General features: G+C 56.0%; 1 protein-coding gene across 1 annotated transcript; it reads left to right on the top strand.

The window, feature by feature from the left end:
* The first annotated feature begins 1574 nt into the window (after positions 1 to 1574).
* Positions 1575 to 23351, top strand: IDH2 (isocitrate dehydrogenase (NADP(+)) 2). The gene is made up of 11 exons (XM_032975878.2): positions 1575 to 1821; positions 13791 to 13882; positions 14731 to 14896; positions 15147 to 15307; positions 16956 to 17099; positions 17912 to 18048; positions 18623 to 18774; positions 19740 to 19852; positions 21020 to 21117; positions 21241 to 21336; positions 22395 to 23351. Exons 1-11 carry the CDS (start codon positions 1710 to 1712, stop codon positions 22480 to 22482), a joined length of 1359 nt encoding a protein of 452 aa, XP_032831769.1. The 5' UTR covers positions 1575 to 1709; the 3' UTR covers positions 22483 to 23351.
* Positions 23352 to 23804: the final 453 nt, after the last annotated feature.

The raw sequence follows: 23804 nt of genomic DNA on the forward strand, positions 1-23804 counted from the left end.
TGGGGGACGGAGGAGGGGGCAGGAGGGGTGGGGGAGAAGGGGGGCAGGAGGGATGGGGGAGAAAGGGGGGGCAGGAGGGGTGGGGGGAAAAGGTGGGGGGAAAAGGAGGGGGGGCAGGAGGGGTGGGGGAGAAAGGGGGGTAGGTGGGGAAGGGGGGGGGGGCAGGAGGGGTGTGGGGAGAGGCGGGAAGGTGACCCAGAGTCCTGTCCCCTAAACCCACGTCACTCTGCGGCACAGTAAACTCAAGTTAGCACACGGTGTTAACTCACGTTACCACGGTGTTAACTCACGTTACCACGGTGTTAGCTCACGTTACCACGGTGTTAACTCACGTTACCACGGTGTTAACTCACGTTACCACGGTGTTAACTCACGTTACCACGGTGTCAACTCACGTTACCACGGTGTTAACTCACGTTACCACGGTGTTAACTCACGTTACCACGGTGTTAACTCACGTTACCACGGTGTAAAAGTCAAATGTTAGGGTAAGGCCAGGCACACTGCATACATAACTCGCGTTACCCCCCCATGCTCATCGTTAGCCGATGTTGCGACGGGGAATTCGCGTTACCTGACCTTACCGCTACATTGCACGTGACGCTCGGGGGTTATCCTCCCAATGCCGCTACGGCCCTGGGTAACTGAAGCCAACCACATGGTGATTGGTAAAGCGAGCGCCCTTGGAGCCCGAGTGAGTGAGGGCCTTTGGAGCCCGTGGCGACCCCTGGACCCCGAGTCCTCTGCTGTCCCCTTATCCCCTCACGACGACGAGGGGGAACCCCTCCACCCGTCTGTAAGGGGACCTCTCCGGGGGAGGGCTGGGACCCGGGTGGGGGGGAGGGGATGAATGAACTCCGGCGAAAGGGTCACACAAATGCCGTGTGTGTGTTGAACTTCTTTCGCACCGTACGTAGCCAACCGAGCTCCCCCCCGCGGCGTTAGCGACGACGTGGAGCGCCGCTTATCAACCAACAGCAGCCGAGGCGACGTTACTGCTGCACTCAATCCACACCGCTCCCGCTCTTACCGCGCAGAGGACGACCCCGCGGAGACGGAGCGACGGCGCGGTGGGGGTGGTGAGGGAGGTCAGTTCGTAAAGTCGTGAGCAGTGGTGGACGCTATTAGAGCGCTGTTGGGGGGGGGGGATAGGTGGTGGTGGTTGACCTGCCTCCAGCAGTGGATGGAGAATGGCTACCTCACCCGCTGCTGACGTTGCCTCGTAGTTGGCAGGAAAAGACGGGCAACCAATAAAGTTTTACCAAACACGTGCGGAATCCCCCCGCCCCGCCCCCGCTACCACCACCTTCTCGCGCCGTCTTTGGGGGCGCGCGTCAATAAAGTTAACGACAAAACGGCCCTGACACGTCATCGCATTCTATATTTCCCACAGTGGACGCGCGCCCAAGAACGCGCCCCATTGGGCGAGCGCTTACCCCTACCTCCACCTAACCCCCCTCCTCACCCTTACTCCGCCCCCCCCGCCGCGCTGTCTTAGCCAATCAGCATCGCGCGTGTCGCGCATCCGTTCTTGGGAATTCAAAAGGCGGCGCGGCTCCCTTTAAGGGCGCTCCCCACGCAACTGCGACCCCCACTCTTTGGTTCCGGCAGCGCCGCCGTCACCTCCTCCTCCACCACCACCACCTTCAACAACCGGCCACCTCTTTCTCTTCTTCTTCTGCTGCTGCCGCTGCCCCGACACGACCGTAATGGCGAGCTACCTGATGAAAGCGCTGACCGGCGCCGGGCGCGCTGCCGCCGGCAGGAGCCAACTCCTCGCCGCACCCGCGGCGTCCGGCAACACGACTCAGCGACGCGAATGTGAGTTGCCGGCTCTTATCGAATGGCTCCTTCCACACTTCCCCGACCCCCCGTCTTGGCTCCTTCCCCTCGGCTGCCCCGCGTGGCTCCATCCCTCCCCCACCACCCCGCGTGGTTTTGATGCCTGCCGGCTGCTCGTGACTCCCTGAGCCGGAGCGATGCTGATGCGATGGGGGGGGGAGAGTTAATGGGGTCGAAGATTGCGATGTTGTTAACGGTATCGGGAGTAAGGATTGGTGGGTGGCTAGTGGTGGTGGTGATGATAATTATTGGTAGTGGTGAAAGTCGTGCTTGATGGCGATGAAAGTGATTGTGATAGTGTGGGTGGTTATAGTGGCCGTTGTGATGGCGATAAAGGTGGTTTGTGATAAGTGATGATGATTTAAAGCTTTCGTGTCTGCAGGGATTCATATTCTTGGTTCTTTCGGTAAAGTCACGTAGAAGGGAAACAATAAAATAATAATAAAACAATAATTTTATTGTTTCCCTTCTACGTGACTTTACCGAAAGAACCAAGAATATAGGTGATGATGTTAGTGATGGTGGTGGTTTTTGGTTTAGTGATGTTGGCGATGGGTGTTTTTGGTGAAAGTGATGGTAATGCGTGCCATTTCCTGGTAGCGATGATGGTGTTGGTAGTGGCTGTATGGTGATGAAGGCGGTGGTTATGAAGGTTTAACGGTGATGGGGTCTATGATGGTGAATCCGTGGTGGACTCGAGGCGCCGCCGATTGCGAGCAGAGATGGCTGCGTTACGGACGCAGAAGAGAACATCGCGGCTCGGGTTGCTCTGACCGCCGATTAAGTGATGTGGGCAAACACACGGCTGGAGGGTGGGGGCGGGTTGCCAAGGGCATTTCCGAGGGCATTGCGGACCCGGAGGGGGCGGCTTGGCAAAGGGCAACGCGACTCCGTGCGCCCTTGCGCGGGGAAGGAGACGCGGCGCGCCTCAAGGTCACGGGGGGAGGCCCGCGAGCGACGGGGCTCCTCTACCCACAATCTGGGGCCCTGGCGGGGGGACTCTGCAAACCTCTCTAAATCCCCTTGCTGCTCCGTGTCGGGGAATCGGTTTTAATGGTTCCTCGGTTGGGACCAGGTTTCGGGGACCTCGGGTCCGGGAACTGGGATGGAGGGTGCCGAGTTTTGGGTTTCTGGATCCAGGGGGGGTATAGGAGGAGAGTTTGGGGGGGTTATCGAGCGTCGTCTGGGTTATTGGGTTCGGGGTGTGTGGGGTTTGCGGATCTTAAACTGGGGGGTGGGGGGGGGATCAGCTCCTGAGTTCCAGAATATATGGTGCCGAGTTCGAGTAGAGGGTCCTCGGAATCGGAATATTTATGCTAGAGGAATCCGACGAGCTTCAAATCCGAGAGCCAAAATCTACCGTCCGCAGCAATGTGGTTTCTGGGTTCAGAAGTCTGGGACTCAGAATTGGAGTCCCGGATCTGAGGTCTCAGTGGTTGGGATTTGGGGCATCCCCCCACCCAACACGGGTCTCCGCAGAGCTCGAGGTGATTGCCACGCTCGAGGGGGGCATGCCCCCCCCCCAAAAAAAAAAAACCTCACACTTATGGCAGCCCTTCACTAAATTTGCGAAAGAGACCTCTGGGGGAGTGGGTAGGGAGGGGGTAATTAATTATGGCGCAGTAACTCAATAGACGCGAGTGTAATTCATCACAGCCCGTGCGGCAATCCAGCTCGACAGGCAGGCAGCCAGCCGCGTGTTGCAGCGTCGTAATCTTTGTCCTGTTGCCTCAATTTTTACGGCGTTTCCACGCGAGTCGAGGGCCTGGTGGGGTGGGGGGGTGGGGAGATCCCGCTGTAGAACTTGCTCAATTTACTGCTCTGCGACTCAAATCCACTGCTGGATGACGGCCACCACCACCACCAGCCACGCGGTTGGCGGGTCGTGTGATAGTCGTGGGATTCGCCACGCTGGTCTCGGCCCATGCGACGTTGTGGGATGGTGTGGTGGGCCCGCAATCGGGTTCACCGCATCGCTCGCCGCCGCCGATGTTAGCCGTGGTTCGGAATCGAACTCGGAGGGCTGGGGTGGTCTCATCGTGCCAGTGCAAGACACCACCACCAATGCACCACCGCTCCATATAGCCCCACTGAGTGTTTTTGAAGTTCTATTTTTAAGTTAAATATGCGTATACAGTACTGTGACTGTGTGGCAACATCACAGTATTGCATTTTACAGATTTGCCTGCTGCCACTCCTGAGACCCAGAAAGTCGAAAGCGGTTTTAAGTTTTGTCTACTTTTAAACAAACGCAATCGTAGTTCACAACTTCACTAGGGCGGTGGACTGAAACGAGATGATCTCGTAGAAATGCGGAGAGGGGAGAGGTGGTGGAGGGACTTTTGTTGACTCGTCTATTTATTTATTTATCAGCACACAAAAGGAACGCGAACATGCGGGAGCTGCTGCCAGACGCGCGCGCACCCATTGTTCAGCGCGCCCCATGTGTATTGGGGCATCGCGTCAGACGTTTCGCCACCAAACCAATGGCTTAGGTTCCCCGTGCGGTACAACGCTAATGGGTGGTGGTGGTGGTGAGGCGGGGGCAGTTAGAAGAGCATGGTGGGGGTGGGGGAGATGATGGCGAACCCCAGCCATACCGCAGTCACGAAAGCTTCAAATCTAGATTGAACCCCCAGCCAGTTACACACCTGGTGCGCTGTGTAAACCTCGCCATTAGGGAGACAAAGGCGGGCAGGGCGTGGTGGTGCTGGCCACCCACGTGTGCCGTACCGGCCTTCATGGGTGCTCGCTAACAGCACTTGCCCCAACAGTCTGTTGAGGCTATACGGGGGGGGGGGGGGGGAAATCTTTGTCTTGATGGTGGTCGTGAGAACGTGTCCAACCGTTGTTTTTACGCACCGCACCAGGTAACACATTTGAGGCCGAGTCTACCTAGGGCACGAGGCCCAGGACTGGTTCAGATAATCCGTCGCTGGTGTTGGCCGTGAGTGGGGAATTGAACTCGGGTCGCCGGGTTGCGTAGCGCAGCGCGCTGACCGCTACTCCACCGCTCGCACCGCACTCCCCGTCCCCCTTCCATTCAGCAGTGGAGACTCGAGTACTCAAGTTTTTTTTTGAGAAACAAGCACTTGTGTACTCTAGAATTGTGTTATATGTTTGTGTTGCCCATTGAATGATTGTGCCCTGAGTAACCTCTCCCCCCCCCCCAACTCTTCCATTGAGTAATCAAGACTCAAGGACTCGTGAGATACTCTTTGGTTCTATTCGGTAAAGTCACGTTGGTAAAAAATAAACGAAAATCACGACTTTTCGGCCACTTGTGTTTTTGTGTTGTGGCCGAAACGTCGTGATTTTTGTTTATTTTTTACCTACGTGACTTTACCGAATAGAACCAAAGAGTATGGATCCTTGCAGTCACGAAAGCTTCAAATCTAGAATTGACTCGTGAGATCATGGAGACTTTGCCCGGAGTAGGTCAGGACTGGAACACATTTTAAAGCGTTGATTACTTCCACCGAAGATGAAGAAGCGGCGACGACACTCAAAAATAAAACTTCTGCTCTGGGCACGCTAGTCTTCAAATGTAGCGGAGGAATTTGAATCCACACTCGAGTCCAACACAAGTGCCCCTTCCATTCAGCAGGATGTCCATTGGGTAAACCTCGACCAGGGGTTGGCAACCAAAATGACAAGAAGAGCCAAAAGATTATTATTTATAATCGAATTGGAAAATAATTTCAAGAGCAGCCGGCAATGGAACATGACAACGAGACGGTGGTCCTTGATTTTAAAAAAAGAGCTTTGTAGCTCATCGGATTCCACCGGTAATAAATAAATATTATTGATTCTGATTTTTAAATACATGCCGTGTCAACGCATACGGTTTACCCGTATTCTTGTTTAGGGAAATTCAGTTTACATTTTTTGGTCGATTTGTTTGCGTTTCTTCCTTGTGATGGAACTTTGTGGAGGATGAACGTTGAGATTTATAAGGGGCACGGGGCGACCAATAAGGTCTGAATTGGTCTGTAATGAGGTAGGAGGCACTGATAAGGGGTTTACAGCTATGGAACTAACGTCACGAAAAGCACTGGTTAAAGACCCCGCCATGCCCTGGCCTCGACTCACGCGGGAGTTCCTTCATGTAGGGACTGTGTGAGGGCATGGATGACTTGTCCTCAACATCCTCCCACCACCACGGCAAACAAAGAATGCCACTTCTCGTCTCTCTACACCCAAAGAGGCCACCACAGAGCCGGCCTGCATTTTCATGGTTTAACCAGGGGGTGTGTGGTGAGTGTTAGTTGTTGCCAATTACTTTTCACCAGGGGCGTGTGGTGATTATAGTCGTTGCCAATAACGTTACTCTTAGCCAGGGGCGTGTGGCGAGTGATTCCTTTCCAATAACGTTACTCTTAAGCAGGGGCGTGTGGTGATTACAGTAGTTACCAATTACGTTACTCTCTTAGCTGCTTCGTTTTCTGAGTCGAGTTTATCGTTACAATAGTTAGCAGCGCTTGTCCATGTTGTGCATGTAGGTCGTGTCCCCCTCCCGTAGTACATTAATGTGGAATTCACATCGCCGACTTGTTAGTGATGATCATCGTGAGCCATGATCAGTCTACTGCTGGATGAGGGTCCCTCCCAACGTTGCGTGGGTTTATTTGGCCATACTTCACCGCGCCGGTCAGTGCGAGTGTTGGTGAACGAAATGGGGGTTTACTTTCTTTAATGTTTAACGTTTGAACAGCGATTGCCTTTTGGGACGTTTATTAAGCCAGGCAGGTTAAAGAGCCATCGCTGTTACCCCGCATTCGCATGCAGGGAAATTACATTTTCAGGTCCATACAGCGTACAGCCGTTTCAATACGGGCAACACATTTGTGATGATGTGACTGTGTGTAGGACGGTGATGATGGGACTCTGTGTAGGACGGTGATGATGTGACTATGTGTAGGACGGTGATGATGTGACTGTGTAGGACGGTGATGATGTGACTTTGGAGGACGGTGATGATGGGACTCTGTGTAGGACGGTGATGGGACTGTGTAGGACGGTGATGATGGGACTCTGTGTAGGACGGTGATGATGGGACTCTGTAGGACGGTGATGATGTGACTCTGTGTGGGACGGTGATGATGTGACTCTGTGTGGGATGGTGATGATGGGACTGTGTAGGGCGGTGATGATGGGACTCTGTGTGGGACGGTGATGATGTGACTCTGTGTAGGATGGTGATGATGGGACTGTGTAGGACGGTGATGATGTGACTCTGTGTAGGGCGGTGATGATGGGACTCTGTGTAGGACGGTGATGATGTGACTCTGTGTAGGGCGGTGATGATGTGACTCTGTAGGACGGTGATGATGTGACTCTGTGTAGGGCGGTGATGATGGGACTCTGTAGGACGGTGATGATGTGACTGTGTGGGACGGTGATGATGTGACTCTGTGTAGGACGGTGATGATGGGACTCTGTAGGACGGTGATGATGTGACTCTGTAGGACGGTGATGATGGGACTCTGTAGGACGGTGATGATGTGACTCTGTAGGACGGTGATGATGGGACTGTGTAGGACGGTGATGATGTGACTCTGTGTAGGACGGTGATGATGTGACTCTGTGTAGGACGGTGATGATGGGACTCTGTAGGACGGTAATGATGTGACTCTGTGTGGGACGGTGATGATGGGACTCTGTAGGACGGTGATGATGTGACTGTGTAGGGCGGTGATGATGTGACTCTGTGTGGGACGGTGATGATGTGACTGTGTAGGGCGGTGATGATGTGACTCAGTGTGGGACGGTGATGATGTGACTCTGTGTAGGACGGTGATGATGGGACTCTGTAGGACGGTAATGATGTGACTCTGTGTGGGACGGTGATGATGGGACTCTGTAGGACGGTGATGATGGGACTCTGTGTAGGGCGGTGATGATGTGACTGTGTAGGGCGGTGATGATGTGACTCTGTGTGGGACGGTGATGATGTGACTCTGTGTGGGACGGTGATGATGTGACTCTGTGTAGGACGGTGATGATGTGACTCTGTGTAGGGCGGTGATGATGTGACTCTGTGTAGGACGGTGGCGATAGTTTAATGGTGTTAGGTGAGGCTTTCCTGAGGGAAACATATGTAAATAATTAACATTTTCTACTACTCTGATGCTGATGATTATTAGTATTATTATTTTGAGGCGTTTAGTTTACGCGTGGCGAGGGAGGCGTGGTGGGGAGAGTCGCGGCCACTGGGAGCTGGGCAAGGAAACCATCTTGGGTCTCCCTCCCGCCACGTCCCGTGGGGGGAGGGGGGAAGGTGGGGGGTAGGGGAGGTGGGGAAGGTGGGGGGTGGGGGAGGTGGGGGGTAGGGGAGGTGGGGGGTGGGGGAGGTGGGGGGTAGGGGAAAGGTGGGGGGTGGAGAAGTCGAGTGTGGGGGTAGGGGAGGTGGGGGGTAGGGGAGGTCGAGGTGGGGGATGGGGAAGGTGGGGGATGGGGAAGGTGGGGGATGGGGAAGGTGGGGGATGGAGAAGTCGAGTGTGGGGGTAGGGGAGGTGGGGGGTAGGGGAGGTCGAGGTGGGGGGTGGGGAAGGTGGGGGGTGGGGAAGTCGAGTGTGGGGGTGGTGGTGTGGGGGGTAGGGGAGGTGGTGGGTGGTGGGGGTAAGGAGCGGTGGAGTAGCGGTTACGGCGCTGCGCTACGACACCCCGGCGACCCGAGTTCGATTACCCCGCTCGCCGCCAGCAGCAGCAGTGACGGATAATTAATTTTCTGAACCCGTGTCCTGGGCCTCGCCCTAGGTCGACTCGGCCTCAAACGAGTAACTGGTGCGGTGTGTAAAATCATGGCCACCGGGGAGACAAAGGCGGCCGGGCGTGGTGTTGGCCACCAACTCCCTCGTGTGCCGTGCCGGCCTTCGCAGGTGCTACTCGCTAACAGCACTTGCCCCTACAGTCTGTTAATGCTACGCGGGGGATCTTTGTCTTTTGAGGTGGGCAAGGAGCTGCCCCCTCCTGGTGGCGGGACGGGAGATCAGCCACGTGGGTGGGCGAGGCCAAGAACCCTTATAGAATCCTTAGGTGACCTGAGCTGGCTACATCACAACCCCTCCCTGGTTATACGTGACACGGTGTTGCATTGTCGTTCTTAGTCAATGTAAGAGTAAAAATAAAAGAAGCAGATGTTAGCACATCTGTCCTTCCACGTAAAAAAAAAACAACGTTTTCTTTTTACACATACCATCGGTCACACGACCCTCTGGGGGTGCGTAATTTCCAGCGGCGTCGGTTCAACGCAAGCACAACTCTTGAGCCAGTTTTGACCGTTCGGTGTCTCATCAGCTTTCTTGGACCGGTCCTGGCGAGCTTTCCGGTATTTATAGATGTGGGCGAAAGTTCGTAGCTGCTGACATCGAAGAACAGCGCTCAGTCGTGTTGAGTCACGTCTAGGAGCGAGCTGGATTGCGACATCGCGTATACGGATGCGGTTCTCCGTACCTTCATCCAGCAGTTGAATGGGACAAATGGCTGATGATAAAGTTGATGGTGCTGTGAATGGAATGCTGTTGACATGGGGAAGCCTTCAACCAGCAGAGTATAGATCACGTTTTCATTTCGATGGGATGGAGATAGAGGCCCTTCATCCAGCAGTGGATAGACCCTGGCCTCATGATGATGGTGTGAAGAGGCATTCGCGTCCTGTCGTGGGTAGACCGTGGCTCGTAATCACGGTTGTACCTCGCCCGGTACACAGGATGTCGTGGGTTTGATGCCGACCCTGACGCCTGCTCTTTATTTGGAGTCCTCTGCATGCTCTCCCCGTGGTCGCGTCGACTTTTCTCCAGTGTCCCCCGGTTTTACCGTCCGCGTTTAGAATCAACACGAGTTTAGAGTAATTTTTGGCTGCTTTCAATTTCCATACGGTGAGCCACTTCGTCGAGCTATCGTTTGTGCTAGCCAGGTCGGGTCTGAAAAAAGGGCTAAGTAGGTCAGTGTAGGCCTTACCTGGTAAAAAAAAAAAATATATAGCTGGTGAGAGGGGAATGACGTGGAGGTGAGACACCTGGACACTCTGGGAGGGGGCACCCCTGTGCACGGACTTGGCTTGAGGGTGGAGAGCAGGGGTCAGGGCGTTAGGGCGGGTTCCTCCTCTAGGCCGCCTTGATCTCACCCTCTCGCCCCCCCCACCCAGGCCCATACCCCTCCCACGTGTGGGAAAGGGTCCAGAGTTTGGGTGCGGTGATTGACCTTCACCTTCGTTCGCTGTCCTCGCCTCCCCTCACCGTCTGTCTCAGCTGCCCTGTTGTCCCCTCACCCCGAGGCTCATCTGTCCTCACCTGGCCTATACCTGTCCTCGCCTAGTCTGACCATTCCTCACCTCTTCAAACCTTCCGCTTACACCTCCTCACCTTCTCTCCTACCTACACACCTTTCCCTCGCCACCATACATCTCCTCACCACCACACACATCCTCTCGCCTCCCCAAACTACACGCACATCTCCTTACATCCACGCGTAACCACTGACGATCACAGACCTCTCTTTTTACCTACACACCCACCAACTTGTATCTCCCCTCTCCTCACCTCCACTCACCACCACCGATCTCTCCCCATCCCGCCCCTCTCCTAACAACCTCCTGTCACCTTCATACCGCTCCTTAACCACCCCCCCTCCCCCTCTCCACGACACGCCTCGCCTCCCCTCCCCTGCACGTCCCCTGTCCACGCTCGCCCTCGCCTGCTGAGACCAGTCCCACCTGGTGCGAGAAGGGCCGCATAGGTGAGCGTCGTACCACCGCCGTTTCCCTGCCCGCAGGTGTGCGGTTACCACCGCCGGCTATTTAGAGAAGCCCCAGGCCTGCATTCTTTGACGGCGGCCAAACAAACTCAAGGGCACCACAATGAGAGTGCAAGCGGCACCCGCGGGTAGGCTGGTGGTCGGGCAGATGGGTGGGCATGGCAGGCGGGCGGGCGGGCGGGTGGCAGACAGGGCGAATGAAGAGGACACTGTTCACTCTCTCTTGCGCGCTCCTCCATTCATCTATTTTGGGGGTCGCCCAAAATATCTCGTCCATGACTGTCTGTGGGTCGCAATGTATGTTGGGGGACGGGGCAGGGGGGGGGGCACTTAACTCGCGCTGTGCTTACCACCTCTCCTCGTATCCCCTACTGTACCCCCCGCGTCTCCTCTACCAGCCCTAGCCGGGGTCCTCCGCGATGCCCAGAGGACGGGGCGCGTGACGCCGCCGCCCTTCGCGCTCTGCTCACGAGATTTACGATCGCCGTGGGTTATTGCGGTTGCAAGTTTCGTCGCGGTGCCTCCTGACCTCTAACGCAGCGAGACTGCCGTTTGTTAATTTTTGAACCGCGCAGTCGGTGCGGAGCGCTCGCCCCCTGGGTCGCCCGCTGGGTCGCTCGCTGGCTCGCCCACTCGCACTCCAGCACCACAACTTTCGCTCTCATCCCCCGTGGTGGCCTCCTTGGTGCGTTGCTCCACATGGAGTGGTCCCATTCGTTCCATTTCTCTACAGCTTCAATCTCGGCGCAGCGCTCCTGATTGTGCGTTTTGGGTTTGTGCCACCTGTTGATCGGAGCGGCGTCCAACGTTTCGGTCCACATGCTGGGTGGGAGCTTCGACACGAAGGACCCCGCGCCGGACAACGCGTGGCACAACCTGAAAAACACGCCGGAGAGGGCTGCCCAGCACAACCGCGACGACCTCCTCCGCAGTGGGGAGAATGCTCCGCGTCTACAGAAACAAACTCTTCTTTTCGTCAATGAACCACGCCACTGCCCGTCAACTGGTGTCACACTGCACAAGGCGGACGGGATACAACGACACGGGAATACGGAGACACAGGGACGCACAGACGCGGGGACACAGGGATATAGCAACACGGGGACTTGGAATCATGGGGATACGGAGACATGGGGATCATGGAAACACAGTGACACGGGGAATGCGGGGACTCGGTGCCACTTCATGTTCTCCACAGCACCGTTTTTGCATCGGATGGGGTCGCTGGAGGCCAGCGATGCCAAATTAGGCATCGGGGATATCCCCAACGAGTGAATGTGCACACCACGCCGTGCATTGCGGTGGGTGACTGGCCCCTCTGCACAGACCGGACGGAGGAATGAGAGCGCCGAGCACTGCAGATAATGTCGTGGTGGCCTGGCTCGACCAAGTGCGCAGAGGCGAGAAGGAAGATTCCACTGCTGGATGATGGGGGGGAGGGGGGCGGGGGGGGGGCTGTCTGTGGTCCTGTCTGTGTGTGTGTGGTTGCCGTTTCCTGTGTGTGTGACCTGATGTGAGACTCTATAGCGATGCAGTGATTCGTCGTCATCAACGGCAGCAGCCGCCATAGCAGTCATTATCTATCGACTGCTGGATGTACACCTCCCCCAGCTGTCGCCGATCTCTGGCGGTTGTGCGATCACACCGCATTCGAGCAATACCTCTCGCTATGACTGTGACCACGGCAAATCACGTGCCACCCACTCCAGCCTTAGCTACCGACCCAGAAAATATTCGGTGATAAATGAGGCCTTGACTGTACAAGGGGGGGAGGACTAATGTTTGACCTGGCAGCCCCAGTGCCAAGTGCGTTTCGAATATGAGCAGCGTGCCGAGTCACATGCTCTCTCTCAAGTAGCTCTCCGAGTACACAGGCGAGAGACGCTTACGGTCCTAGTGTGGTCAGAGTTTACTGTCAACTCTGTTTCCCGCACCTCCTATTAGCCGCTCGTATGTACAATACCTACATAGGTGTGGCTTGTCAAAGGCATTTGAAAGTCTTCTTGGGCCTATTTGTGGATGCCACCACAATGGTGTGATGGGTAGCGCACTGGACTTGCAAATCCAGAGGGTGTGCCGGTTTGCGATTCCCTGGTGTGGCAGTTGAAACTATCGATAGATTTTTTTTGTTCCATAAAAGACGTTTTTTGGGGTTGGATCGCGTATAAATATATAAATGTGTCGTTAAACCCGCCACCACCCGACACGGCCAACTAGTAAGGGTTGTCACGTAAACAGAACGTGGCCAATTCGTCACTAGTACAGCACACCGGTGTGTCGGAGAGCCAAGCCACAACATTTACAATCTGAGTACGACGTTCCGCCAGTAATTACAACCAGTTTCATCAGGCGACAGCCAGATTTGGCTCTCCAACACCACCGGTGTGCTGTACTCGTGACGAAAATGGAACGTTCTGTTTACGTGACAACCCTTAGTAGTTGGCTGTGTCGGGTGGTGGTGGGTTTAATGACACACATTTACACGATCTAACTCAAAAAACCTCTTATAGACGATATTAGTCGCGAAAGCCTTCTACGTGTTAAACTGTTTTTTTTTTAACTTCACCTCTGTCCGCTGAGCAGCATGAATGGGCCCACCAGGGTTAAACCTTTCCTCACTGCAGGCCATTGTATGTTGAATTTCTTTCACACCGTACTTAGACAACCGTGGTGATCAGAGGTGCCAGCGGGGGGGGGGGGGGAAGACAACAAACTAAACACAAAGTCGTTATTGTTTTAACTGACGTGTCGACAAATAATGGCGTTGCCACGCGGTGAGACGCGAGACGCGGTGGATAGCGATGGTTTATGAACCGCACTTGCCCCGACAGTTTGTTATTAAAGGCTATATGGGGGGACATTTGTGTGTGTGTGTGGGGCGGGCGGGCAGGGACGGGTGGTGGGGGGGGGAGCCGCGATGTTGTCATGGTTATTGCGCTGTGCCACCGACCCGGTAACCCGAGCTCCATTCCCGTTCATGACCAATAACATTGGCGACTATTTGAACTCGTCCTGGGCATTGCGTAGGTTGACTGGGCCTTAAATGAGTGAACCTGTAAATATCAACACCGGGGCCACCCACCCCCGCCATATGCTCTGCCGACCTTCATGGGTGCTACTTGCGAAAGGCAATCGGGGGGGATCTTTATCTTTGTTGTGTGTGTGTGTGTACGTGTCCATTTCGACCGCAGATACCAACAAGCGCATCAAGGTGGCCAACCCCGTGGTGGAGATGGACGGTGATGAGATGACCCGGATCATCTGGGAGATGATCAAGGAGAAGGTAATTGCTGATGCGGTGACGAGCGTCCGTGTGTGTATACATAAAAGTACTGCAGTCAGCCTCTGTCTGTTTCATGTATGTATGTTGAACTTCTTTCGCACTGTACGTAGCCAACCATGCTAATCGGAGGCACGGGAATGATGTTTGTGCTTCGATCAGTCTTTGCATAATCTGCCCGAGCCGACTTGTACCCGTGGCGGCTCCTGCAGCCACCACAGGTGCTGCACTCGCCGGCGGGATTTGGGGAAAGAATGAATTCCTGAATGAGATCGCGGCTCCGAGCCGTGGTGGAATTGCTCTGGTCCCACCAGTCCCGAGTGATTTCTCCATCATACAGAACCGGACAGGTGTTACCAGGGCCGTTCATAGGGGATAGGGGACGGGGTGAATCAGGCTGTGTGGGTCACCCGACGCCTTCAAACTAAACTAAGTATTACATTTTGATTTAAAGCTTTCGTGACTGCAGTAATTCATATTCTTAGTTTTTTCGGTAAAGTCACGTTGAAGAGAAACAACAAAATAATAAAATATATATAAAACAATAAAAAATTCTCACGACGTTTCGACCATAACTCAAACGGTCATCTTCAGCACACCTGAAGATGACCGTTTGAGTTATGGTCGAAACGTCGTGAGAATTTTTTATTGTTTTATATATATTTTATTATTTTGTTGTTTCTCTTCAACGTGACTTTACCGAAAAAACTAAGATTATAAGTATTACATCTTACACCGTGACGTCTGCATTGGTGAATTTGTTCGGGCTCTGCTAACGACGTTGCCGGGCGCCGCGTGTCACCCCCGTCTCCCCGCGCGCCCCCCCCCCCCCCCCGCACGGCACCCCGTAGCTGGTTTTGCCCTACGTGGACGTTGACCTCAAGTACTACGACCTGGGCCTCCCGTACCGCGACCAGACCAACGACCAGGTGACCATCGACTCGGCACTCGCCACCCTCAAGTACAGCGTCGCAGTCAAGTGTGCCACTATCACTCCCGACGAGCAGCGCGTCGAGGGTCAGTGTGTGTACGCACGGTCACGCACACACGCACGCGGATTCACGGGCACACACGCAAATGTGAACGTGCGCTTGTGCACACACGGATATTGCGCAGAGGATCCACAGGCTCGCATGCGGATCTATGTAGAGACCTCGCGCGCTCGCGCACACACGCGTTCTCAGCGTAATTAATTCCCCTCCCTCCAATGGGTGCCCTTATCCTGACCCCACCGTGACCCCCCCCTTCTCCACCGTGAACCCCGCAGAGTTCAAGCTGAAGAAGATGTGGAAGTCTCCCAACGGCACCATCAGGAACATCCTGGGCGGCACCGTGTTCCGCGAGCCCATCATCTGCAAGAACATCCCGCGCCTCGTGCCGGGATGGACAAAGGCCATCACCATCGGGCGCCACGCCTTCGGCGACCAGGTGAGCGCCTCCCGGACGGCGCTGTCACCGCCGCCGCCGTCGGCGCCGCCACCGCCGCGCGAGCCCGGCCCGGCCAGGCCTGACAGAATGGAGCTCTGCGACCGCCGGACTCTTGACTGACGGTGGTGGTGCTGTTATTGTTGTGACGATGTATATTTGTTTTTCTGTTGAAATTATTTCGCACCGTACGTCGCCAACCCGCACCGTACGGGGGTGGTGTTGTTGTGGTTGCTGGTGTAGTCGGGGTCGTGTTGTTGTTGCCGGTGTAGTGGGGGTCGTGTTGTTGTTGCCGGTGTAGTGGGGGTCGTGTTGTTGTTGCTGGTGTAGTGGGGGTCGTGTTGCTGGTGTAGTGGGGGTCGTGTTGTTGTTGCTGGTGTAGTGGGGGTCGTGTTGCTGGTGTAGTGGGGGTCATGTTGTTGTGGTTGCTGGTATAGTGGGGGTCGTGTTGGTGTTGTTGCTGTAGTGGCGGTGTTGCTGCTGCTGCAGTAGTGACGGTGACGTTGTTGCAGCTGCTGCAGTAGTGACGGTGGCGTTGTTGCTGCTGCTGCAGTAGTGATGGTGACGTTGTTGCAGCTGCTGTTGTAATGACAGTGGCATTGTTGCAGCTGCTGTTGTAATGACAGTGGCATTGTTGCTGCTGCTGCTATAGTGACGGTGGCATTGTTGCTGCTGCTGCTATAGTGACGGTGGCGTTGTTGCTTCTGCTGTTGTAGTGACGGTGGCGTTGTTGCTGCTGCTGCAGTAGTGGCGGTGGCATTGTTGATGCTGCTGCTGCTGCTGCAGTAGTGACGGTGGCGTTGTTGCTGCTGCTGCAGTAGTGATGGTGACGTTGTTGCTGCTACTGTTGTAATGACGGTGGCATTGTTGCTGCTGCTGCTATAGTGACGGTGGCGTTGTTGCTGCTGCTGCTATAGTGACGGTGGCATTGTTGCTGCTGCTGTTGTAGTGACGGTGGCGTTGTTGCTGCTGCTGTTGTAGTGACGGTGGCGTTGTTGCTGCTGCAGTAATGACGGTGGCGTTGTTGCTGCTGCTGTTGTAATGACGGTGGCGTTGTTGCTGCTGCTGCAGTAGTGATGGTGACGTTGTTGCTGCTACTGTTGTAATGACGGTGGCATTGTTGCTGCTGCTGCTATAGTGACGGTGGCGTTGTTGCTGCTGCTGCTATAGTGACGGTGGCGTTGTTGCTGCTGCTGCTATAGTGACGGTGGCGTTGTTGCTGTTGCTGTTGTAGTGACGGTGGCGTTGTTGCTGCTGCAGTAATGACGGTGGCATTGTTGCTGCTGCTGTTGTAATGACGGTGGCGTTGTTGCTGCTGCTGCTGTTGTAGTGACGGTGGCGTTGTTGCTGCTGCTGTTGTAGTGACGGTGGCATTGTTGCTGCTGTTGTTGTAATGATGGTGGCGTTGTTGCTGCTGTTGTTGTAATGACGGTGGCGTTGTTGCTGCTGCTGTTGTAATGACGGTGGCATTGTTGCTGCTGCAGTAGTGACGGTGGCGTTGTTGCTGCTGCTGCAGGAGTGACGGTGGCATTGTTGTTGCTGCTGCAGGAGTGACGGTGGCATTGTTGCTGCTGCTGCTGCTGCAGTGACGGTGGCGTTGTTGCTGCTGCTGCTATAGTGACGATGGCGTTGTTGTTGTTTGTGCGTGTAGTACCGTGCGACCGACTTTGTGGTGGACAAGCCCGGGGTCTTCAAGATGGTCTTCACCCCCAAGGACAAGAGCCCCCCCAAGGAGTGGGAGGTCTTCGACTTCCCGGCCGGCGGCGTCGGCATGGGCATGTACAACACCGACGAGGTGAGCGTGGTAACCTACAACACTGACGAGGTGGGCTTGGTAACCTACAACACCGACGAGGTGACCATGGTAATGTACAAGACTGACGAGGTGGGCTTGGTCACGTACAACACCGACGAGGTGAGCGTGGTAACCTACAACACTGACGAGGTGAGCATGATAACCTACAACACCGACGAGGTGAGCGTGGTAACCTACAACACTGACGATGTGAGCGTGGTAACCTACAACACCGACGAGGTGACCATGGTAATGTACAAGACTGACGAGATGGGCTTGGTCACGTACAACACCGACGAGGTGAGCATGATAACCTACAACACTTTAGGTGAGCATGATAATGTACAACACTAACGAGGTGAGCACGGTAATGTACAACACTAAAGAGGTGAGCACGGTAATGTACAACACTAACGAGGTGAGCATGATAATCTACAAAACCGACGAGATGAGGATGGTAACCTACAACACCGATGAGGTGAGCACGGTAACGTACAACACTGACGAGGTGAGCATGTGCAATACTGGCGATGTGAGCATGGGCACGTACACCACCGACGAGGTGAGAATTGATGACGACGAGGTGAGCGCGGGGGGAGGGGGGGGGTCTTGCGGATACGGAGTCGCTGACCCCTCGGCGAGTGAGGGGCATCATCGGACCCTTCGGCAGACGTGCGTCACATATGTTGCGTGTTGTTTGTTTCCTCGCGAGCGCAGTCCACCCCGGAATCCTTGACCGTTGACACCTTGACTTGAACCCAGTCCTGTGTGTGTGTGTGTGTCTTCCACACCCCCCCCCTTACCCGCTGTAGTCCATCTCGGGCTTTGCCCACAGCTGCTTCCAGTACGCCATCGCCAAGAAGTGGGCCCTCTACCTCAGCACCAAGAACACCATCCTCAAGGCCTACGACGGCCGCTTCAAGGACATCTTCCAGGAGATCTTTGAAAAGTACTACGCTGCTGCTGCTGCTGCTTTTCCTTCGCCCATCCTTCCTCCCGCGAGTCGCCGCCTGCCATCGTTCATCGTTCCGCTCGTTCTCGCCGCCCCCGGCCGGGAGCCGCCTCGCCGAGCCTCGAGGGTTTTTCAGGAGGCTCCTGACGAGTTTTCCCGGCAGCCGGGGGGGGGGGATCGGTGGGGGTGGGGGAGGCCATGTTGCTGCGACGCGCGATCCCAAATGAGTAGCTCTGCCGCAGCACCGGCACGCGATGGCGCGCTGCTATTTTCGAACGACCCCGCCGCGGGATCTTTTCGAACTTTACGCCGTGAAGCGGGCGCCACGTAGTGTTTCGCCGTTGAACCCACCTGCGGTATTAACAGGGGCGGCCCGCCGGATTTGAACCACAGGCCAACGCGATGAGCGGGGGAACGCCCTATGCCGCTGAGCTACATCACCGCCCCCACAAGTCGTGGTGTGGCGCGGTGTGGCGTCTGTTGGGTGGCGTGGCGTGGCGTGGCGTCGGTACCGGCGTGGTGGCGGCGTGGTTGTTGGTGCTGGCTCGACGGGCGCGTCTCTCGCCGGCAGGAGCTACAAGCCGCAGTTCGACAAGGCGGGCATCTGGTACGAGCACCGCCTGATCGACGACATGGTGGCGCAGGTGCTCAAGTCGACGGGCGGCTTCGTGTGGGCCTGCAAGAACTACGACGGCGACGTGCAGTCCGACATCCTGGCGCAGGGTGAGCGGCGGGGGGCTGACCGCTACTCGCCCACTCCACTCGCTCGGCCGGCTGACCGACTCAACCGCTCGCTTTCCTACCCGGCCACTCGCGTTCCCGCTCGCTAAGCCATTGGCCTACGCGTGCCCACACTCGTCTGCTCCCTCGACCCACCGAGATGCGCACTCCTCCCCACCCACTACGGACACGCTCGCTGTCCAAATCGCGCAGTCACTTGTGCTCTCAATCGCCAATTTCCTCATTGCATCATTCATTAACACGCGCACTCACTCGCCCCACTCGCTCGGCCGCTCACTAACCTGCTTGTTCAACCACCACCCCTCACTTACTGATGCATGCACTCGCTCGCCCACTCAATCACTCGCCCACTCGCTCGCCCACTCAATCACTCGCCCACTCACTCGCTCGCCCACTCAATCACTCACTCGCCTACTCAATCACTCACTCGCCCACTCACTCGCTCGCCCACTCAATCACTCACCCACTTGCTGACTCACCCACTCAATCATTCGCCCATTCACTCGCTCGCCCACTCAATCACTCACCCACTCACTCGCCCACTCGCTCGCCCACTCAATCACTCGCCCACTCGCTGACTCGCCCACTCAATCACTCGCCCACTCACTCGCTCGCCCACTCAATCACTCACCCACTCGCTGACTCGCCCACTCACTCGCCCACTTGCTGAAAAGCCATACACTTGTGCTACGAGTCCGGAGACCTGGGTTTAATTCTCGCTCAAGAACCATGACGGGGGTTAAAATTTGTCCTGTGCCTTAAATAAGTACCTGGTGTAGTGTGTAGACATCAGCACTGGGGAGACAAAGGTGGCTGGGCGTGGATCTGGCCACACCACACCCCCCCTCGTGTGCCATCCCAGCCTGCGGACGTGCTCGTGAAACGGCACTTGCCCCAACAGTCCATTAAAGGCTACAAGGGTGATCTTTGTCTGTGTGTGCGGTCAGGCTTCGGCTCGCTGGGACTCATGACGTCGGTGCTCGTTTGCCCGGACGGCAAAACCATCGAGGCGGAGGCGGCGCACGGCACGGTGACGCGCCACTACCGCGAGCACCAGAAGGTGGGCACCACCGCCGCCGCCACCACACAGGCACCACCATGCAGAGACCGCCGCCAGCACAGTACCACCACTACCACCACACAGGCACCACCGCGATCACACAGGCACCACCACCATCGCACAGATACCACCATCGCGCAGATACCACCACCACCATCACACAGATACCACCACCATCACACAGATACCACCACCATAACACAGATACCACCACCATAACACAGATACCACCACGACCACCATCACACAGATACCACCACCACCACCATCACACAGATACCACCACCATCACACAGATACCACCACCATCACACAGATACCACCACCACCACCACCATCGCACAGATACCACCATCGCGCAGATACCACCACCATAACACAGATACCACCACCATAACATAGATACCACCACCATAACATAGATACCACCACCACCATAACATAGATACCACCACCACCATAACACAGATACCACCACCACCATCGCACAGATACCACCACCACCATCGCACAGATATTGCCACCAACACAGGCACCACCGCCACCACAAAGATACCTCCACCATGCAGAGACTGCCGCCACCACAGTACCACCTCTACCACCACACAGGCACCACCACCATCGCACAGATACCACCATCACACAGATACTGCCACCAACACAGGCACCACCGCCACCACAAAGATACCACCACCATCAAGTTTTTTCAAGTTTCATTTATTAGGTATCACCCTGTGAGCCATGCGGCTCTTAAGTCGGGTGCAACCGCAACAAACAACATATGAATCTACATTGCAGAAAACTATTACACCACAACCAGACCAAAATAAAGCTACAAAAACAATGTAACAACAGTTTTCATAGCAACTGTGATTTTAAATTTAACAATAAACGATATACATAACACGTACGGCAAAACCTGCAGCCATAGCTGGCAGCACGACACTCCCAGTGTATGCAGAAACTGCCGCCACCACACAGGCACCACCGCCATCGCACAGACACCGCCACCATCAGAGATACCACCACCGCTAGCACGCAGATGCCATCGCCACGCTAGACGTGGCCCACCTACCCTCTCCGGCCCTCGCCATGCGGCGGTGCCGCCGTTGGCGTAGCGCCGGCCGCACATCGCCCGCTAACGACCGAGCGGCCGTGCCATTGCAGGGGAACCCAACGAGCACCAACCCCATCGCCAGCATCTTCGCGTGGACCCGCGGCTTCGAACACCGCGGCAAGCTGGACGGCAACGCCGACCTCGTCAAGTGAGTGCCGGCGTGGCCTCGCTCGCCCGCCGCGCAGTGCAGCCCACCGTGGTCTTGTACGTTCACCGTGGTGTGCAACCGTGGTGTTGCGTTCAACGCGGTGTTGTGTGCGGCGTGCCGCAGGTTCTCCCAGACGCTGGAGCGCGTGTGCGTGGAGACGGTGGAGAGCGGCGTCATGACCAAGGACCTCGCCGGCTGCATCCACGGAGGGATGTCCAAGTACGGTCACGGCTCGCTCGCACGCTCGCTCGCTCGTACACCCACCCACTCGCTTGGTCACGCACTCGCACGTTCACCCACATGCACGCATCCACCCGCTCGCTTGCTCGCACGTTCACCTACACGTTAGCTCGGCGCGTTCACCCACTTTTGCGCGCTCGTTCACTGACCGCCTCGCAACATTAATCTACTCATTAATCGCTCGCACTTCTGCCCGCTCCCTCACTCGCGCCCCGCTCACTCATTCACCATCCCCTGTTAATTTGACTTCTGTGGGGGCGAGCTCTCCAGCCCTGTGCAATGGGAGTGCGCGTGGCAGGGTAGTCGAAGGCAGGGCGTGGGCAAGCTATCTCACTAGGCAGGATGTTCACACCAGCTCGGGGTTTATCCGTCGCCGACGCTGTGTAGTTTAGCAATGGGAGATTTCAATCTGGAATTGCTTCCTGTTTGGTGCACCGAGCACACACAGCAACTGCTACTTACAATCTCTGAATACACAGCGCTATCCGCCATGCAAGCCCAGGGCCAGTAAACTGGCCCATCGTATCTGACCTTTGATCGTGGCGGGTGGATCAGCCACGTGTTTTTGAGCCCCGGCTCCATGTGGGGACGATGGGGGAGGGGCGGCGGGCAGATGGGAGTGGGGGGGGGGGACGTCAGGAATGGGATGGGACGGAGCGTGTTGACCCTAACCCAGTGCGCGTGTTTGTGTGTTGTGCATATTTGGTAGTGGGTGAGCGGTGGTGCAGTGGTTAGCGGCACAGCGCTAAGAACCCGGCGACCCGAGTTTGATTCCTGCTCACGGTCATCACCAGTGACGATTGTCTGAACCGGTCCTGGGCCTCCCCTAGCTCGAGTCGGCCTTAAAATGAGTACTTGGTGTGGTGTGGAAACATCACGGCCTTAATAGGTGCTCGCCAACAGCACTTGCCCCAACAGTCCTGAGGCTATACGGGGGGATCTTTTTCTTTTGTCCACGTGTGTATTTTATGTCGATGTGCGTGCCTATCTTGATCCACCCGTGTGCGCGTGTCTCCGCGTGCGTTGGTGCGTTGCAGCGTGAAGCTCAATGAGCACTACGTCATCACCACCGACTTTCTGGAAGCCATCCACAAGAACCTGGAGAAGGCTCTGGGCAAGAACTAGGCCCCGCGGGCGGCACCCCCAGTGCACCGCCACCGCCTCAACCCCCCCCCCCCTCCACCTCCTTCGCGTCTCAAACATTTCAGGGTTTAACTACGGCCCTGGTGGGGGGGTTGGGGGCGCACGAGGCCTCCGGCGCTGGCCCAACAACAAAAACCCGGTGCGGAGTGTTGCTTGCGCCCCCCCCCCCCCACCCCCCCACCCCCTCAGGGCTGTTACTGCATTTGGGAGTCAAGCGAACAATCGAGAAACCGGGGAGAGAAGGGAAAGAAAAACACAAAAGGTCGATCCCGCAGCACGCATTTTAAATGTTTTTAGTATTTATACTCCGCCTGCCTTTCCTGCCGTCCCGGGATGCTCGGGAACCGGGTGACCCCCCCCATTTTTTTAGGGGGGGGAGGGGGTAAAAACGTCGCGTCCAGAAGAGGCGTCGTCCCCTTTCCCGCGTCCCCGGAACGTTTCCGCAAGTGTCTTCACGCGTTGCCGGTGCGGGGTGGTGGGGGTGGGGGGGAGGGGTGCTGATGCGGACCCTCCGGCACGTGCCATCCTCCCACAATGCACCTGTCCCGTGCTGATTAGCTGACCAGTGCTTGGAGGAGGTGCGAGTTGGACGAGGTTATCCCTCCCTCCACCTCCCGCCCCCCCCCCCCCCGCCGCTCGCTGGTTTTTAACGCTCGACTACCACGGATCGCCTCCCGTAGTGTTTTTTTTTCTTTCTCTTCCTCCCCCCTTTCTTGCCTTGCCCGGTTCATCCCCCACGGTCTTTATGAAGCGCTGTGGCGATATTTTTTGTTGTTGTTGCACGTGTGCCTCTCGTGAGCCAACCCAGTGCCAATCTCTACTCTTCCAATAAACCATTTCTGGAAAACCCACTCACTCGCGCACGTTGTTGTTGTTTGTCTCACTTTGCACCGCGCAGCGCTCTGACTCCCCCACCCCCCCCAGTGCTCTGACCCCCCACCCCCCCAGCGCTCTGACCCCCCACCCGGTTGTCTCCACTATAACCCTCTCGACGCCGGAACTTCCACGGCGCTGGTGGTGCTCTTCTAACTGGCGGGTTGCCTCGCCAGGCACCTCCGATTTGGCACGGTTTGGCTACGTACTGTGCGAAAGAGGTTCAACGTGCAGCGGTCCCTTCGGTTAACGATGTTAATTTGTTCCACGCAAACCATCGTTCATTTAAATTGGCGTGAATCGAATATAGGAAATGCGTGTTAAAGGCTTAATTTGTTCCAAGACTATCGGAAGTTGAGGCTTTTTCAGGCTAAAGACGTTCATAATATTTAAACAGAGCAATTTTCATTAATAACGTTATAAGAACATAT

Source organism: Petromyzon marinus, chromosome 57, assembly GCF_048934315.1.
Source record: "Petromyzon marinus isolate PM22_M1 ecotype Great Lakes invasive population chromosome 57, UKy_Petmar_22M1.pri1.0, whole genome shotgun sequence".
In the NCBI taxonomy this organism is placed as follows: Eukaryota; Metazoa; Chordata; class Hyperoartia; order Petromyzontiformes; family Petromyzontidae; genus Petromyzon; species Petromyzon marinus.